At 39.3% G+C, this 19,796-nt stretch overlaps 2 protein-coding genes and 1 pseudogene across 2 annotated transcripts; 1 reads left to right on the forward strand and 2 right to left on the reverse strand.

Annotated features, from left to right (window-relative positions):
• The first annotated feature begins 1,533 nt into the window (after window positions 1-1,533).
• On the forward strand, window positions 1,534-2,100 carry LOC150065468 (interferon alpha-3-like). The gene has a single exon (XM_090329367.1). It carries the CDS (start codon window positions 1,534-1,536, stop codon window positions 2,098-2,100), a length of 567 nt encoding a protein of 188 aa, XP_090185493.1.
• Window positions 2,101-11,749: 9,649 nt separating this feature from the next.
• Window positions 11,750-13,565, reverse strand: LOC150065469 (coiled-coil-helix-coiled-coil-helix domain-containing protein 2 pseudogene; annotated as a pseudogene).
• A 5,078-nt stretch (window positions 13,566-18,643) lies between these two features.
• Ifne (interferon epsilon) lies at window positions 18,644-19,529 on the reverse strand. Its single transcript, XM_090329109.1, is given in 2 exon segments — window positions 18,644-19,148; window positions 19,151-19,529. Coding segments are annotated over 2 exon segments (570 nt in total). The 3' UTR covers window positions 18,644-18,957.
• Between the last annotated feature and the right edge of the window lie 267 nt (window positions 19,530-19,796).

Consider the following 19,796-nt stretch of genomic DNA (forward strand, 5'->3'; position numbering starts at 1 on the left):
GCCAGTGCCCTACCACTTAATCCACAGCTCCACTTCTGTGTTTTCTTTTCATTGTTTAATTGATGTTTAGAGTCCTATGGACTTTACAGTTGTAGTATTATTGTTAGAGAAAAATTAGCCAATATTTTACCACACAAAAGTAACTCAAAGCATTCCAGTTGATTCTCACTTAAAGTATTAACTGTCACCTTTAAATAGTTCATAGTAATCAGCTAGCCTCCTGTGAGTCCTGCAGAATCATGAATATTAATATGGACAGGGAGTCTTTCATATTTTCAGGATTCTTTCTCATCTTCACATTGTAGATACAAAGAGGAAAGGGTGCAACAATCCCTACAGCTATGTGGTTGCTCTTTTTGAAAAAATTGCATATAATATTCAACTATAAATTTTGAAATCATGGAGTTTTTTTAAAAGTACCTTTATATTTAGAATCCTCTCAAATATATCTTGTATGTCATGGAATTTTGTTTCCATTTGATTATAATGTTGATCTTTCAGTAAAAGTGACTAAGCTTCCCTCAACAAGAAGAAACCTGGGCTGGGATGTAGCTCAGTGGCAAAGTGCTTGCCTAGCAAGTGCAGCGTCCTGAGTTCGATCTCCAGTACCAAAAAAGGAAAGACAAGGAACAAATGGTGAAAGCTAGTTATGAGATATATGGAGACACACCTTAAATGTTGAAAGCTTTGGGGCCTTCAAAGGTAGCTCTCATAAAATCTCATTCTTTGGGGTTCACTGAATTTTCTTGTACTTCCAATGCATTCAATGAGAATTCCTGGCATGGATTTCAAGGAAGACACAGAAGATGTTAGCAGGATGCCAGGTACAAATCTCTAGCAATAGAGGACAGTGTTTATAGGTCATTTGGTCCATTACATCCTTGATCAGTGTCTACCACTGTGTATCTCATAGCACTTTTATCATATGAACTTAAGTGGTTTGGATTTGCTTGGCCTGTGAAAAAGAAACACAACTTGGTTGTATTTTATTATATACTTTTATTAACATCTTTCAACACATTTATGATTATATCATATTCAGTACAGGAAAAATATTAACTATGGTGAATATCTAGCGTGCTCAAGTATCAGTGGCTGGCACTAGATAAACTTTTGCATCTAACTGTCACCTTAAAATATTTCATACTCTCTCCTAGTATATATTCATAAAAAGTGTTATTCAAAAATATAGACTATAGTAATGTATTACCACATATAAGTGTTGTTGAATTTTAATTGGGAGTTTAGTTAAAAATCATATATATATATATACACATGTAAAACAGTGTGGGGGGCATGGGAAGGGAAGGTAATAGAGGAAAGATAATAAATGGGAAATTCCCCTCTAAAGTGAAGTATGAAAGCATAAATGAAAACAAAAAGAGAAGTAGAAAGTGATGGGGGGATTCAGAAAATGGAAGCTCCAGCTTCCCTACTTAAGCCAAGCCAGCACATCCAGGTCCTCACACACCCCAGAGGCAGAGGCTCAGCATCTCCACCTCAGCCAGTCCAGCAGCCTCTGCAGCATCCACCATGGCCTTGCCCTTGGCCTTCCTGCTGACCCTGCTGGTGCTCAGCTGCAGGGCAACCTGCTCTCTGGGCTGTGAGCTGCCCCCCACCCATGGCCTGGGCCACTGGAAAGCCCTGCGCCTCCTGACACAGATGAGGAGAGTCCCACTCTTCTCCTGCCTGCAGGACAGAAAGGACTTTGGGTTCCCTGAGAGGGCGTTTGATGGAGAGCAGGTGCAGAAGGCTCAAGCCATGGCTGTCCTCCATGAGATGACCCGGCAGATCTCCAGCCTCTTCAGCCTGGAGACCACGCCTGCCCCTTGGCAGAAGAGCCTGGTGGAGCCACTGCGCACTGTCCTCTCTGATCAGCTGCGTGACCTGGGAGCCTGTCTGACAGGGGAGGTGGGAGAGGAGGCGCCTGCCATGGAGCTGGAGGACCCCACAGTGGCTGTGAGGAGACACTTCCACAGCATCTCTCTCTACCTGCGAGAGAAGAAGTTCAGCCCTTGTGCCTGGGAGGTTGTCAGGACTGAAATCATGAGATACTTCTCTTCATCAGCCGACTTGCTGGAGTATTTAAGAAACCATTAAAACAACGGTTTTTAATTAGGACATAAGTGCAATGTATTTTTCAGGTGGCTTTAGAAGTATTTCACAATGTGTCATTCAACTTTGTAACTTATACTAGCTCCTTGCATAGACCAAAGTAACTCTGTGTGCATCAATATATTTATTTAACTATAAGATCTAAATTATTTTATGCCTATAGTATCATGTGATACATTACATGCCTTTTATATAATAAAACATATTTGTAAGTAATCAATGGACTTTTATTTGTCTGTCATGTGTTTTCAACAGGAAATTTTCTGTGTGTCAATCCTTATTCATTTTTGTTGATATTGGAGTTTGACCTCAGAGCCTTATACTTTCTAGTCACGTATTGAGCCCTGGCTCAGATCTGTTTTCCCCTCGTCTTTTTGGGGTTAGTGTGTCCCTTTCTTCAGTGTATCCCTGCACTGTGATCCACTCATTTTGGCACCCCTCCCCCATCATTACTGAGCTGGCAGATAGATGCCTGCCACTGCTTCCTTATGTAGAGAGAGACTCCCACAGGTTTGCTTTCTTAGCTAGGCTAGAAATATGATCCTCCCTTTCTCAGCTCTCCAGACCCTACAATTATAAGTATAAACCACCAGCGCTGGGCTTTTCAACCTACTTTTTAATTTTGTTTATTTTATTGTTAATATTTTGTGCTTTGTTTTTACTGGGGTTTTAACTCAGAAATTCATACTTGCTAGGTGGATGCTCTCCCACTAAACCATGCCTGCAACCTGACCTTACCCTCAGAATATTAGGAAAAAAGAGAAAACCTTGTACTATCCACAGAGCTGGAGTAACACACATGCAGCTATGACTCAGCCAAGGAAATGATCCTGGGAATGTAGGGAAGAAGAAAAGATGCCTAAAAATGAAATACCTGATTTAGGGCCCAGGCAGACAGAGTTGGTAGTAGTTTGTTATCTTTCAACATTAAATATTATTTAATAAGTATCTTTTTTTACTTTTTAATCATGTTTTATTTTTGAACTGCTTTGAATAGAGAAACTATCTTTAGAGAGTTTCTATCTTTGGGAGCTAGAATTCCCACCCTGTAGGGAGATAAAAACGCAGGAAGGCAGGGAAGAATCCTGTGGAAATGGATGGGAATTAAAGTTTATTACAAAATTATTTCTTAAACATGCATAAGACTATGTTTTACATCTGTGTGCACACAGGTGTGTTTACCTTAAGTATTTTTTTGCATGATAACCTATGATAAGCTTCAAAGTATCTTTATGTGCTGTTTTTTAATTTGAAATTGATTTTTATGAGTTATTTTCTTAACTTGTAGTCAAAAAATGTTTGACAATATTTTGTTTCTTTAGTTTATTGTTAATTCCCTCAAGTTTATATTACTTGGAGTTCATTAAGCTTTCTTATTTTTTGGCAGTCCTGGGCTTGAGCTCAGGGCCTGAGCACTGTCCTTGGACTTTCTCAAGACTAGACCTCTGCCACTTGAGCCTCAGCACCACTTCCAGGTTTTTTCTATGTATGTGGTACCAAGGAATTAAACCTGGGTCTTCGTGCATGCTAGGCAAGCACTCTACCATTTGGCCAAACTCCCTGCCCCTGAGCTTTCTTTTCTTATTGTATTTTACTGTCTGGTTAATGCATAGAGGGGTTACACTTACATTTGTCAGGTAATGGGGGCATTACTTCTTAAACTATGATTCATTAAGCTTTCTTTCCCCATAAGATTTTGGTTTTTTGTTTCCATCTAATTCAGATTATTACCTGCCATTATTTCTCCCATTTGTGGGATTGGTCTTTCTCCCCTTTCTCCTCATTATCTGAGTACCTGAGGCCCTTATAAAGTTCAGGCTTCCCTTCAGGCAGATGTTTTTATGATGCTGTTGTCTCTACATTTACACTAAACTCTCCATTTTCATGTTGTACACTGAAAGCTGCTCTAATTGGTTAAATCTTCAGGAAGAATGTCAGGTTACTATCCAATTCAAGAGTTATTCTCAGGGAGAGTGGAAGAAAAACATGAGAAGGGGTATCAATGTTTAACAAGTAATGTTGAATATAACTGTACCCCTCTATGCGATATCCCGACAATAAAATACAATAAAAGTTAGGTATTCTCTCTCTTTCTGTCTCTCTCATTCTGTTTAATGTCACAACCCTTAGCAGCTTGTTTCTTAGTATCTGTACCCGATTTTCTACACACTCTTTGCCAGTTCTTAATAGTGGTATAGTTTACTGAAAGCATTCTATTACAATAAGGGTATGTCCTTTGTTTTTTTATTAAAGAATTTATTAACATTGATTTTTACATCATATTTCAAATGACGTTTAACAAACAAGTGTTCAAGAAGGGAATCTCTATATATAATCACTGGGACTTAGTTTTTAGAACTTAATCCAAATTAGGCTAAGGGTTTGTATGTCATAGAAAAATATTAATTCATGAAATAAAATATTATGTCTATACAGTCATAGATTTTTTATTAAAGAATTTATTAACGTTGATTTTTACATCATATTTTAAATGACAGATTTAACAATCAAGTGTTGATTGGGGGAATCTCTATTTACAATCACTGAGACTTAGTATTTAGAGCTTAATCACAATTAGGCTAAGGGTTTGTATGTCATAGAAACATATTAATTTATGAAATAAAACATGTGTATAGAGTCATAGATTTTTATGTCTATATAGTTATGTTTATATTTCCATTACCATGTCCATAACATTGGGTATGCAAATATTCAGTCCTCACTCTTGTACTATTTGGATTTAACAGCCACATATTAAGGATACTATGTGCCTTTTGTTCCTTAGGTCTTGACTTGTCTCACTCAACATGATTTGCTCTAGATTCATCTACTTCTCTGCAAATGCCATTATTTTATCTTGTCTGTTGGATATGTAGAATTCCATTGTATGTATGTACCACATTTTCTCTATCCATTCATCTGCAGTAGGGCATCTGCATTGTTTCCATCGCCTGGCTATTGTGAATAGTGCAGAGATGAACATAGCTGAGCAGGTGTCCTTATCATATCTTGGGTTATGATGTTCAGGGTAGATACCCAGAAGTGGTATGGTGGGATCATAGGGAAGGTCAATTTTCAGTTCTTTAAGAAACCTCCACACTGCTTTCCAGAGTGGCTGAACTAGTCTACAATCCCACCAGCAGTGTAGTAGGGTTCCTTTTTCTCCACAACCCCTGTCATTGTCTGAGTTCAAAATCTTGGCCATTCTTGTTGGGGTACGTGGTATCTTAGGTGTGGGAAGCGGCACACGGACCTGGCAGCCATACCTTCACTTCCTGGAATGGGGTCTGACGTAATCAGGCATGGCTGCCCATGCACCCCTACTGCTTAGGGGAATCCTGCGCTGTGCATGAGCGGAAGCGTGCTGGCCTCAATCTTGCTGCGTGATTGAGCGAGTGTCGCATGCGTGCGCTAAGTGTGGCAAGAGATGATTGGCGGAGTGTATGAGGTGGTTAAATTCTATTGGTGGATTTGGAGATATATACCTAGGGAAAAAGAGGAAGAGGAGGAAAAAACGAGAGGAGAGAAAAAACAAGGAGGGAAAAGGAGAAGAATAAAGAAGCTTTGCAGCCTGTATCGTGTGTCTGATCTTTGCAGGCGAGGGTCAGTGCGCGATACTTAGGGTTGTTTTTATTTGCGTTTCCTTTATGACCATAGATGATGAACATTTTCTCATATGCTTCTCTGCCATTTTAATCTCTTCTTCTGATAAGTCTCTCTTTAGTTCCCTTGCCCATTTAGTGAATGGTTTATTGGGTTTTGGGGGGATTAGTTTCTTGAGTTTCCTGTAGATACTGGATATTAAGCATTTGTCAGATGTATTGTTGGTGAATATCTTTTCCCAGTTGGTTGGCTGTCTCTCTACTTTTGCGACTATGCTTTTATCTGTAACAGAAACTTTTTATTTTTAGGTAGTCCCATTTATCAAGTCTCTCTCCAATCTGTTGTGACCCTGGTATTCTGTTCAGGAATCTATTGCCTGTGCCTATGAGTTCAGCGTCTCTCCTACTTTATCATGTAGCAGTTTCACCGTTTCCGGTCTGACATTGAGGTCTTTGATCACTTTGAGTTAATGCTTGTGCATGGAGAAAGGCTAGGGTCAATTTTTAGTTTTCTGCATGTGGCTGCCCAGTTTTGCCAGCACCAATAATTGAATAAGTGTTTGTTCCATTGTATATCTTTGGCTCCTTTGTCAAATACAAGTTGTCTATAGGTATGTGGTTCTATTTCTGGGTCTTCTATTCTGTTCCACTGATCTTTTGTTCTGTTTTTATGCCAATACTAAGCGGTTTTTGTTATTATGGTTCTATAATAGAGCTTGAAGTCTGGTATTGTAATACCACCAGCAATGCTCTTTTTGCCTAGAATTGTTTTGGCTATTCTAGGTCTTTTGTTCCATATGAATCTTTGGATTATATCTTCTATTTTCATAAAGAATGTCTTTGGGATTTTGATGGGGATTGCATTGAATTTGTATATCAATTTTGGCAGTATAGCCATTTTCACTATGTTGGTTCTCCCTAGCCATGAGCATGGGATGTCTTTCCATTTCCTAGTGTCCTCTTTAATTTCTTTCATTAGGCTTTTATAGTTTTCATTGAATAATTCCTTTACATCTTTGGTCAATTCCTAAGTATTTTCTTCTTTTGGGGGCTATTGCGAATGGGATCATTTTCTTGATTTGGCCTTCTGTTTGTGTATTGCTGGTATACAAGAAGGCTACTGACTTCTGAAGGTTAATTTTGTGTCCTGCCACTTTGCTAAAATAGTTTATTAATTCTAGAAGTTTGGGAGTGGAGTTTGTTGGGTCACTCAAGTAGAGGATTATGTCATCCGCAAATAGGGATAGTTTAATTTCTTCTTTCCCTATGTGGATCCCTTTGATGTCCTTTTCTTGCCTTATTGCTCTGGCTAAGGGTTCCAGCACTATATTGAAGAGAAATGGAGAGAGTAGGCATCCCTGTCTAGTTCCTGATTTTAAGGTAAATGGTTCCAGTCTTTCACCATTTAGTATAATACTGGCTGTAGGTTTTTCATATATGGCTTTAACTATTTTGAGGAATGTACCTCTTATTCCTATTTTTTCTAATGCTTTCAAAATGAATGGATGTTGTATTTTGTCAAATGCCTTCTCCGTGTCCAGAGAAATTATCCTATGATTCTTATCCTTAGCTCTATTGATATGATGTATTACATTGATTGATTTGCGAATGTTAAATCAGCCTTGCATCTGTGGGATGAAGCCTACTTGATCGTAGTGTATGCTTTTTAAAATTTGTTTGTGGATTCTGTTGGCTAATATTTTATTGAGGAATTTTGCATCTGTGTTCGTTAGAAAGATAGGTGTGTAGTTTGCTTTTTTTGTTGGGTCTTTCCCTGGTTTGGGGATGAGAGTAATATTAGCTTCATAAAATGAGTTTGGTATTGCTCCTTCTGTTTCTATTTCTCAGAAGAGTTTCAAGAATATAGGTGTTATTTCATCTTTAAACGTCTTGTAGAATTCCGCAGTGAAACCATCTGGACCTGGGCTCTTTTTGGTTGGCATTTCCCTGATTGCTTCCACAATTTCATTGTAAGAGATTGGTTTGTTCAATTTGTTTACCTCTTCGTTGTTCAGTGTGGGTAGCCTATATTTATTTAAGAAATCATCCATTTCTACTAGATTTTCTTGTTTCTTTGAATATAGGCCCTGGTAGTACTTGTTCATTATGGACTGAATTTCTTGGATATCAGTTGTAATTGTTCCTGTGGGGTCTCTAATCTTGTTTATTTGAGTCTCCCCTCTCCTTTTTTTGATTAATCTTGCCAGGGGTCTATTTTGTTGACTCTTTCAAAGAACCAACTTTTTGATTTATCAGTTTTGTCCTTTGTTTTTTAAAAAAGAAAATTTAATCTTACCCAGCTCCTGGTGGCTCACACCTATAATCCTAGTTACTGAGAAAGAAGAGATCTGAGAATCACCATTCAAACCAGCTGGACAGGAAAGTCTGTGAGACTCTTTCTCCAATTAACCATGAGAAAGCTGGAAGTAGAGCTGTGGTTCAAGGTGGTAGAGTACTAGCCTTGAGCTGAAGAGCTCAGGAACAGTGCCCAGGTCCTGTGTTCAAGCCCCATGACTGAAATATTTATCTATCTTCTTTATAAATGTATTATATAATCCTATATCTGTTGTGTATATTGGCATGATTGTATTGTCATCGATCAAATTGTCACCAGTGTTCTAGGCAGGATACGTGTAGCAGATGTTTCCCTTATATTATAAGTGGAGAGTTTGTATTGGACTTCCTATGGGTTCTTAGTAATTGTTTTAGAAAAACCATTTTAGCTAGGTGCTGGTTGGCTTATTTCTGTAATAGTAGTTACTCAGGAAGCGGTTTGAGATATAAAGATCTTGATTCAAACCTAGCCAGGGCAGCAAAGTCTAGGAGTCTCTTATCTCCAATTAGCCATCAAAAAGGCCAAAGTGAAGCTATGGCTTAAGTAGTAGAGTGCCAGCCTTCAGCAGCAAAACTCAGGGACAGTGCCAAAGCTCTGAGTTCAAGGCAAAGGACCAACACAAAACCAACACACACACACACACACACACACACACACACACTTCCACTATTTGCAAACTACTTACATCATCTCAACATCAGACAAACCCTTTATCCTAAATCTAGTCACCTCTACTTGTTGTTTTGGGAAATACATATAAATGATATGGTTTTACTCTAGGACACACGACTTCTATCTTTACAACATACATCTCATTGTGTACTAGAAATGGATATATCAAGAATTCTTCTCATCGCTTATATTTTCTCAGTTAAAATGAGATTTGGTTTATATGTAGGTCAAAGGTTTCATAAAAATTATAACCCTTAGGGAGTACTATGTATCAATTGTCAATAATATAATGGCCTGGGATATTTCATAAGAGAGAAAAGTTAAATTGTATTAAAATGTTTCCAATCACCAATGTCTAAAGGAAAAAATTAGATTGATATAAACCCAGTCTGATTAAAAAATCACACTATAGCATCCATCAATAAGGGAAAGAAAGTAAGAGTCTGAATTTTTAGACTATTAGAATTTCAAAACATATTTCAAAACCTAAATGGTTACTCATCTAAATACCTAGTCACCTACAAAGCTACTCATTTCAAAGCATATAAATAGCATAGCATGTGATAAAGAAGTCTGTGATGACTGCACATTCGGCCAGTACATAAACCTGGTTCTGGCACCTCATCTAACCTGTCACAGCTTCAATTTATACAGATAGAATGAAGGATGGAAGTTACCCTCTAGTTGCCAATATCAAAAACATTAAAACCTTTGAGAGAGTGTCTTCCCTTGCATGAAAGCTAGGAGATGGTCACTGTTTTCTTATTTATTCATAGAGCTCTAGGTAAGAATTGTAAACTCTCCATCTCAGTCTAAAAGGTAGAAATGGGATTTGTGTTGGAGAAGAAACATTTGGTATGAAGGTAAGTCATTGAAGTTAATGTCAAATCAGAAATGAACGACTTTGCAATGCCTGGCACAGGGACAAGTGTCCAAAAATAAATTTGAAAGTGCATGTCTATATCTACTTCTTATATATATATATACACATTACAGATAATATATGATATGTATATATCATTCATGCAATTTATCTGCATATATCAAACATATGTGTTGTATATATTATACATAACATCACATGTAAGTGTGGTATGTATATTTTATGTAACATGTACTATAGAATATACACTAACTCATAAGCAATGTGTAATACACAATTTATACACATATGTGCATATATGCAGAGGCACACACAATCACTTATTGCTAATTGTGAAACCTGCCGCTCTCCCTTCCCCCACTTCTTCGTTCCTGCACCCCTTTTCCCCTTAGATAAACCAGCAGTTTCCTCCCTGCTGGCCACACAAGTTCCCAGGGCCTCCTCCCTCTCCTCCCCAAGCCTGCTCACTCACAGCTGCCTCTGTTCCATCTCAGTGCACACCACCAACAGAAAGCAAAGATGGAGTGAGAGTTCCAGTTCCAGTTCCTCAGATACGTATGAAAAAGCCTTTTTTCCTTTCCTGGCACACATTTTGGAAATGAGGAAATGTGCTCTAGTTATGGTGATGTAACATTTTCCTGTGGCAAAAAGGAAACAGAAAGCAAGATCTTTTTACCCTGGGAGTTATTTAACATTTATAGTGGTCGCGCGCCCCCTACTGGCCAGAACGGGCAAAGACACAGTCCAAGTTTAACAATCAGGCAGGCTCCGGAGAACTCCTGGTGGATTTTTCTTGAGAGCTAACACTGGTCTTGGAATTCTCAGATTTGGGGTCCCCAGAGACCACCAAGGAGCCAAAACCGATGTAAGTGCATGACAGTGTTTTCATTGCAAGGCAGATCATGGGCTCACAATCGTCACTGATGCAGCGAGCCAGAATTGGGAGCCTCGACACTTCAGTTAGCAGGCTTTTTATACCATAAGGCACAAGCCAATAAAATTATAACACTTCCACCTGGTTTCTTGCCTTTGTTCTGCTATCAGGACTTTACAGCCCACAGCTTACTCAGGAATTTATTTTAGAGAAAAATCTAGAGATGGGTCTCTTGAGTCTCTTTCCTGGAAGGAATTGAGTCCAATAATGGAGGAGTCTGTTTCTTCCACTCTGTCTTACAGTGGACAAAGCCTTTCAGCTTGTGTCAGGTCATGTCCTTTTTGAGCAAAGGATTGCTCTGTGGGAAGAAAGCCAAAATGTATCCTTTGCCTTGAATGGGCTTTGGAGTGGAGTTCTCAGAAGAACACCTGATGTGCCCTGATAATGGTGCAGACCAGTTGACTGACTAAACTCTGTGATCAGGGAGCAGTAGGATGTTAAAATTGTCTAAGGTCTCTTTCCTCCACTTAATAGTGATTTACCACTAAGCGCTGTGTCTCACCTAACATCACTGTCACTCTCAGAGTTAACCTTTCACTCCAAAGTATGACTGGGTAAACACAGCAGACCACCAGCCTCCACCAACCCAAAAGCCAAGAACAAGTTGCTGTAGAAAGCTTTCTGCACTCTGCTGTAGGCTGCCTACATCCTGTGGATGTATTTGGTAGGTGAACTGCTTTATGTCTCCCCTTCTCCCGTCACTCTGGTGAAGCACGTCCTCCAGTGGACCATGTCATTCCAGAGCCGATGGAAGAAATAGAATTTCAGAGAGTGTAATGATGGCGGGATGTTTTTCATAGAACTTACGGGTGTGCACAGCACTGTAACTGAAGATATGAATCTGGAGGAGAGTGTGATTTACTCAGGTAGGAGGAAAGGTCTCCTTTCTGGTGGAAATTCTCTGCATGAGGCTAGAAATTCAAACTTGAAGTGGTTTGCTCTTGTTGATGGATGTGAAGGCTGTAATTCCCATGTGAAATTATTCTTGTTCCTTTTGTTCCTTTTCCTTCCATCCTCTTTACTCTTGAGAGCTTAGGTACCTGTACCTTTTTTAAAAAATAAATCTACAACGCCTCTCCCCTCTGTACAGGCTGACTTTACTTCACCCATCACCCACACTAGTCCACCACGCAAGCAAGTCTAGTGCACCTAGGAAGGGGCACTGGACAGCAGGAAGCAAAGCATTGGGGCTCAAGAGGAGACAGCTAGGGACCATGCAGTGGCACAAGCTGCAAATATGCAAGTGCTCAAGTTTCAGGCTCAAATAATGTAACATGAGCTCACCTGGACCCTTTCTGCCTGCTGATTCTTCAAGACTCAGCTCACTTAAGATCTCCACTTCCCCATCTGCTAACTTTATGCCCGTCCATCTCCTGGCTCCGGGCATCTCATGTGCAGTGTTTGCTTCCTGTCAGACAAGACTGTGTCACAAGTAATGTCTCAATTCTGTGTAAGGTAATGTGGATTGGACATAAGGACTTTCTATCTATATTAATACTGAAACTCTTCCAAGTCTTGTGTAAACGAGTGCCTTTAACTGAGCATGGGAGTTCATAGTTTCAGATGTTTTAACCAGCTGTGAAACAGAGATACATTTCTATTACCACTTATTATTAAACCTCATTATTATTTTTCAGTTTGTGTGAAATCTGATGGAATCCCCTCATCCCATGCTTTCGTGTCTTGGTTTGTGAGGTTGTCTTTTTTTTTTTTTTTGGAAGAAATCACTTTATTCTAAGTAACTGAGTAACAGAACAGCTGGAGGCCATACAAACATCATTTAGCCCCAACTCTACATCATCTCAATGAACCTCTATTAAGACACACAACACCCACTTCCATGGCCACCCCTGAGGCAGTGAAATGATTAATAACAAGAAGTTAGCTTATAGATTTACACTCTATAGTGTCACTACCAATTACATTTCCATGTTAACTTGGTCCTCAGAGGTGATTTTCCATTTTTTTTTTCAACTTGAACTTCACGGTTAAACTAGTCCATTTGCAATTCTGCACTACTTCCGCACCTCATTGAAGCCCTCACAGAGCTTGAAGTTTCCCCCCTCCCCCCGGTGCTGGGCACACTCCAAAAACCCTTTTATCTCAAAGGAACATGGGCCACTAAGCTGCTGCTGCTGCTGTGCCAGCTGGGCTCCCTGGGGCTCCTGATAAGGGATGTCTGGCCTGGCAGGCTCAACGTTACCAGCTCCACTGCTGTCCCCAGTGATGGCATGGCCCAGTGTGTACCCTAAGGAAGGTCCCACAGCCACGCCAGCAGCTGTGGACGCCTTCTGCGTCATCAGCGCTGGCTGTTGGGGTGCAGCCGCAGGAGATGATGGGGCTGCCATTGGTGGCTGAGCTACAGGAGCTGGCCTGGGTGCAACTCTCATCTGAGGGGCCCGACTGGCCGGTGGGGCCACACAAGAGGTGAGGCTACGGCTTCCACGAGGCATCCTGGACCCTGACGATGAACCACGTCCAGAAACGAGGAGACCTACAAGCGCAGCCAAGTGAGGTTGTCTTTTCATTGTGAGCTGTGGTTGTTATCAACTCAGTAAAGTCCTCAAGCAAATCTCTCTCCATTGTCCTTTTTGGATGGAGTGCTAGTGACTCGGAAATAATTGCTCATTTAACTTGGTAGGTTTGACTATTTCTTCTCTTCCTACAGTTTATCACATCTAGTTTAGGTGAAAGAGACAGGCAGGTAGAAAGTCTTGAAAAGCTGAGAGCTGATCCCTGCCACACAGAGTAGCTTGTCTTTGAGCCTCTCACTCAAGTATCTTGTTGGTAGCTTGGAAAAACAAAGTAAGGTGGCACCCAGAAATGGATGGGTCCAATACCTCTGCTGAACTTTTTTTTCAAGGGTTTGCAATGTCTTCTAAGTACTTCCTGCCCATTCGCCTGGGTGTTTCTGTTTCCCTTGTGGTTTTCTGCTTTCAACTTTCTATGCAGAGGGAAAAGCCACAGGAAGAAACGAATTAAAAGAGAGTTCTAGGATTTTTTTTAAGCTGCTGTAAATGGATTTCTGCCTCGGGGTGTCCTAGAGAACAATTTTGGGGTCCCAAGGAATCTCCCAGTCACTGTGACGTCATGGAGAATGAACGTGATAGGGAGCCCGCCTTTCCAATGTGTGGAGTGGTTTGGGGAGCCCGTTGGGCTTCCTCGTACTGGCCATGGGTGGCAGGGGGAGACCACATCTATGGAGGGCATAAATCCTGCTTTGCTTGAGAATTGACCCAGTCCCAGAATGTGATTATCCTTCCAGCGTGTATGGCCCCACAAAGAGCGGTCTACACATTCTTTGTCCGCTCGATGTATGTCTGAATATGGTATATTTCTATGGATCAAACATAAGACTCTGCTCAGAAAATGGCACCGTCAAGCCATTATTCATCTCAGCCATTGCTGGAAATGCTTAATGGAGTTGAGATGGACCACAGTTTGAAAGCTTTTGGATGACATGAGAGGCTGATCAAGGAAAATCTGAAATCCCACGGGGCACCAAAAGTCCCTTTCTGCTGATTATTTGACAATTTAGATACGATCCAGATCTTCATAGTGCTAATTTAGTTGCTTTGTTTTCAGAGAAAAACTCTTAAGATTCTACTTTGGAATTTTATTTCTGGCCTGGAATGTGTCTAAATGGGGATTCCAATTTGTAAAAGTAGAGGGGGAAATAACATTCCTTACTAAAATGTGCTTGCTCGGTATACCAACATTAAAGCTCAAGGTGTTACTGTGTTTTACTACATAATATACCTTCTTGTTTTTAATATTTTATACGTGCAATCAATTAACACTAGTCCCAAATTTTATTCATCTTTAATGAGCAATGTCACAATATTCTAATAAAGACAAGCCAGAGTCAAAGTTATTAAAAACCCAAATAGAAAAATTTCACAAAACGTTTCCTTAGGGGGCCAGGAGTTTGGCCTAGTGGTTAAAGTGCTTGCCTAGCATGCGCGAAGACCCGGGTTCGATTCCTTGGTACCACATACATACAAAAAAGCTGGAAGTGGTGCTGAGGCTCAAGTGGTAGAGCTCTAGCCTTGAGAAAGTCCAAGGACAGTGCTCAGGCCCTGAGCTCAAGCCCAGGACTGGCAAAAAAAAAAAAAAAAAAAAAAAAAAAAAACTTTCCTTAAAGACAGGGTGATAGTACATGCCTGCAATCCTAGCTACACAGATAACAGCTACACTCAACAGGTAAAGCACTTGCTTAGCAGGTATGAGGTCCTGAGCTCAATAGTATAGTTCCCTCAAGATCATTCTTCAACAGTATAATACTATATTTTATATGTATATATAAATAAAACAACATATGATAAACGTATTGTATATCCTAATGAGGTCAGATTAAAGAGAAAATGAAAACTTAGAATTGGTATTAAAAGGGCCCAGAAGCATGGCCTAGTGGTAGAGTGCCCTCCTAGCATGCACAAAGTCCTGGGTTCAATTCCTTGATACCACATAAACAAAGAAAGTGCCAGAAGTGGTAGAACACTAACCTTAAGAAAGCCCAAGGACAGTGCTCAGGGCCTGAGTTCAAGCCCCAGGAATGGCAAAAAAAAATGGTATTAAATTTGTGTTATTATTTTAAGCTTACCTTCCAACCTTTGTATGCAGTATTTACTTTAATTTAAATCAAAAGACACTATTGTTTTTGTGTGAGACAGAAATAATATAGTAAACCCACAGCATCTATGAAAAACAACCTGTTCAATGAATTGTGACACACCAGTCAGACATCAGGTGGTATTATATACAGTCTGCTTTCTAGGCTTTATTCCTTTCTATTGTTCTTTCTATTTTTTTTAATAAAGAATTTATTAAAGTTGATTTTTACATCATATTTTAAGTGACAAGTTTAACAAGTGTTCAAGAAGGGAATCGCTATATACAATCACTGGGACTTAGTTTTTAGAACTTAATCCAAATTAGGCTAAGGGTTTATATGTCATAGAAACATATTAATTTATGAAATAAAACATTATGTTTATACAGTCATAGGTTTTTATGTCTATATATTTATGTTTATATTTCCATTACCAGGTTGATAGCATTAGGTATGCAGTTATTGAGTCCTCATTCTTGTAGTCTTTGGATTTAATAGCCACATATTAAGGAGACCATGCGCCTTTTGTTCCTTAGGTCTTGACTTGTCTCACTCAACATGATTCGCTCTAGATTCATCCACTTCTCTGCAAATGCCATTATTTTATCTTGTCTGTTGGCTATGTAGAATTCCATTGTGTATATATACCACATTTTTTGTATCCATTCATCATCTGGATTCTTTACATTGCCTGGCTATTGTGAATAGTGCAGAGTTGAACATAGCTGAGCAGGTGTCCTTATCATATCTTGGGTTATGATGTTCAGGATAGATGCCCAGAAGTGGAATGGCGGGATCGTATGCCTACTGTTTGATTCTTTCCTTTTAACCTTTCTGTAGAGTCTGTCCTTTCTATTCCCTCCTTTGATAGTCCCTTCATGGAATTTTCTTCAAATCTCATAGGGGATATTTGGCATCATTGGTTTTGACAGCCAAAGATGAGCTGGTATCTTGGGCCATATCCTGCATATCCAGGAACAAGAGACCAGATTGAAGATGCCCCTGGATCTCCTCCAAATTTTACTAAGAGGCAGAAAAGGGGGAAGGGAGATATTGCTAATCCAGTGTCTTTCCTCCTTCTCTCTTCCCCTTTAATATTAAATGCTACAAAGCTTTGTAGTCCTCATTCTTCAGTGATAGGAACTATGACTATTTCTTCTTATTTCTGTGCCTACCTATGTTCAATGTCTCCTCAGATCCTAGGAAAAGAATATTTAGAGGAGGAAAAAGTCCTTTCTTTAATTCAAGAATACAAGGAGTATTGTGAACTTGAATAACAAAATCCAGGAGAAAATTATTATCATTAATGATCTAATTACTGTGCAGATATTACACAATATTCAGGTTGGTTGTTTTGAGAACTCAGTGTAGACTTTTGCATCAGGAAAACTTGGGATAGAACCTTTTTGCTCTTGGATTTGCATGGCTTGCTATGTTATGCTAAGCATGTTACTTATTCTTTAAAGACTTGTTTTTATCAGAAAAAAAGGGGATAAAAAAGGTATCTTTTGAAGTTAGTTTGAGAATTGAATCATGTGTTAGATGACAGATTTGGTCCTAAAAAAAAAAAAACTTGCCTATTCAAAGAAGAAAAACAACAAAAAATTTTCCAGACCATGAGAAATCAAGTGGTCTGTGTTTTCAGTCACGTGTGGTGTGTGTGTCTGCTCTCTCCATGTTACTACCTCTGTGTGAACCTGAAGGTAAACAGGTCAAGTCGTGGGCCTCACTGTCAAGGCAGCAAGGATTGGCTCCTGACCCCCACTTCTGCCTCCTCTATTTCAGGGTGATGGCTAGCTACATTTTGAGAAGGCCATACTTTCATTCCAAATCTAGATCTACCAGGTAATAGTTAATGTACTCACTGTAACTAATTACATTGAACCAGAAGATTTCTTCATTCTTCAGAATGCTCTTACATTCACCTTTCCACTTCACTTATGCAATTAAATCTGCTGCAGAGCATCCTTGAACTAGTTCTGGAATTTACAGCTCTGGCTCTGCGGATGACCAGTGTGGCAGAGTCGTCAAATTTCAGTGAACTTAACACAGTCTGGTTCCACCGTTGTTCCATGGTGATTTCTGGGAGCTCTTGGCTACAAGAGTGAAAATCCATCCATCTCCTGTAACCCTGTCCTTGGCACCGGTGGTTGTCCAGCCGTCCACCACCTAGCCATCGGCCATCTTCTTCGTCTTTCACCTGCACTCCTTTTTACTAGCCAGACTTCCTCATGCCTATACATTTGAACTCATTATTTTCATTTATGATAGTCACATGATTCAAAATTAAAGTGTGAAAATTACCTGTAAAAATTAACAAGATGATTGCGGGGAAATGGAGTAAAAACATGAGAAGGGGTATCAACGTGTGAGAAGTAATGCACCTACTATCTGATGAATGTAACTGTAACCCCTCCATACATTACAATAAAAAATTAAAAAAAAACTGCTCACCCCCTGTCCAACCCCTACCTCAGGCTCCATTACCCCCAATACAGGACATTTATTATTGATATTTATTTCTCACACATTCTTTATTTCTTCATAGATAGTAAGTACCAATGTTAACTTCATTTTTATTTTACCTTTTTACCAGCACACATATATACTGATCTGCATTTTCTTTTTCTTTTTTTCCTGTAAAAATTCTTTTAGTATCTGAATCTTTCTTTTTTATATTATAGATGATCCCCTCTTTTCTTGGTAGACTATTTTTTTTTACTCCAGCTGAAGAGAGTTTCCTAAGTGAATATGGCTTAGCTATCTCTAATTAGTAATGCTTGAATGGCTTCCTACCTTTAGATATTGTAAATGATATTATAAGATATTATATAATGATATACTATATAAACAATGCCATAAACAATATTATAAATAATACTGCAGCAATGAGATAAAAGCAAGTATTTTTAGATCTAGAATAGATGGTCCAATGGCTATATGCATCTGTAATTTTAAAAATTGTTAATGAATTGTTCTTGTAGTGATTGTTGCAACTTCTAGTACTCTGGCAATTTGTAATATCACTCACAGAAGTGGTTTTTGTTCTTAATTATATGTTAGGCTTTTCCTCTACTTAATAGGTTAAAATAGAATGATACTTCTTTTAAATTTATATATTTATTACAATGAGTGAGACTGAATTTGTGTCTGTGAATCTGTGTGTATGTGCATGTGCATGAGTGTGTTTTTTTCTGAAAATTGTTCATGCTCTTTGCTAATATTTCTATTGTGTCTCCTGTAACTTAAATATTTAATATATGATACTGTTTTAAGTTGTATGAAGCAAACTATTCCTAGTATTTCTCATTTCCTCTACCAATTTCATGAGAATGAACCTTATGTATTAATAAAGTATTACATTGGGGATGTATTATTTTCATACCACCTGCCAACTGCTATGAAATTTTATGCATTTGAAGAATCAACTATGAAACTATGACAAATACATTTTTATTCACAAGAAATGTAAAATAGGCAAGAAGGAAAGGTGACATGGCTAAATTAAAGATTGGGTCAACAAACCCAATCTTAAAATGCATATCTTGTAAATATATATACACAAAAACCAAACGATGCTATCATTATTTGACTTAAAAGATATAATCATGGTCATATAAATTCTCTCACTCCTCCCCAACGCTTTGCTTTTAAAACCTAGAGTTGGAAGTTGGAGATGAAATGCAGTAGTTAAGTCCTTTGTCTAGCATTAATAAGGCCCAGGCTTCAATCTTCAGGATTATAAATCTAAAGAGAACAAACAAACAAACAACAAATCTGCAGTGCATTCTTGCTCTACAATGTTCAAGGGTCTAGTTCTCGCTCCCTCAGATTTCTTGTGAGTGTGAGAATAAAGAACAGACAGCTGTTGATTTCCACCTGGACAATGATCCTGGCACATCTGCTGGATGCTTGGTTTTCCAGGTAATTGTGGATTCTTTGGAAGTATGCTTTAACCTGTATGCTAAGGTTCTCACCACCCCAGGTACCATTTGCTGCTCTACTTCCAGTCTTATGAGTACTTGAAGGTATTCCAGCTGCTGGTGAAGGTCAGTAAGGAACTGCATATTGTTTTCCTTCTGAAAATCCAGAGAAGTCTTTGCCTGAAAGAGGCCGAAGCTCTGTTGCAGCATTTCATGAATGGCCAGTATATAACCTTTCTGGTAGTGGTGAGGACTCATGGGTTTCCAAGGAAACAGAAAATTCTTCCTGTGTGGTAGACACTGCTGGATGGATGAAGCTTGCAGATTGTTCAGTAGTTGTAAACTCTCCCCTGTCATTCTTAGGTGGAAAAGAACCTGATTCCCTTTTCGGGAGAAGACAGGAGAAGAGGCCAGCAGGAACAACCCAGTCTCAAGGAATCGCTTGTGAAACATGACAAAAGTCAAAAACTCAAATCGACACATCTCCTTGCAGCCCAAAAAAACCTCCAATGCGAGGCCTAGTGGTGGCACGCTTGCCTATTGTACACAAAGCCCTGGGTTTGATTTCCCAGTACCAGATACACAGAAAAAGCCAGAAATGGTGCTGTGGCTCAAGTGGCAGAGTGCTAGCCTTGAGTAAAAAGTGTCCAAGGACAGTGCCCAGGCCCTGAGTTCAAACCCCAGGACTGGCAAAACAGACAGACAAACAAAAAACAACCT

This window comes from Megascapheus bottae, chromosome 3 (genome assembly GCF_031878675.1).
Source record: "Megascapheus bottae isolate mThoBot1 chromosome 3, mThoBot2.hap1, whole genome shotgun sequence".
In the NCBI taxonomy this organism is placed as follows: Eukaryota; Metazoa; Chordata; class Mammalia; order Rodentia; family Geomyidae; genus Megascapheus; species Megascapheus bottae.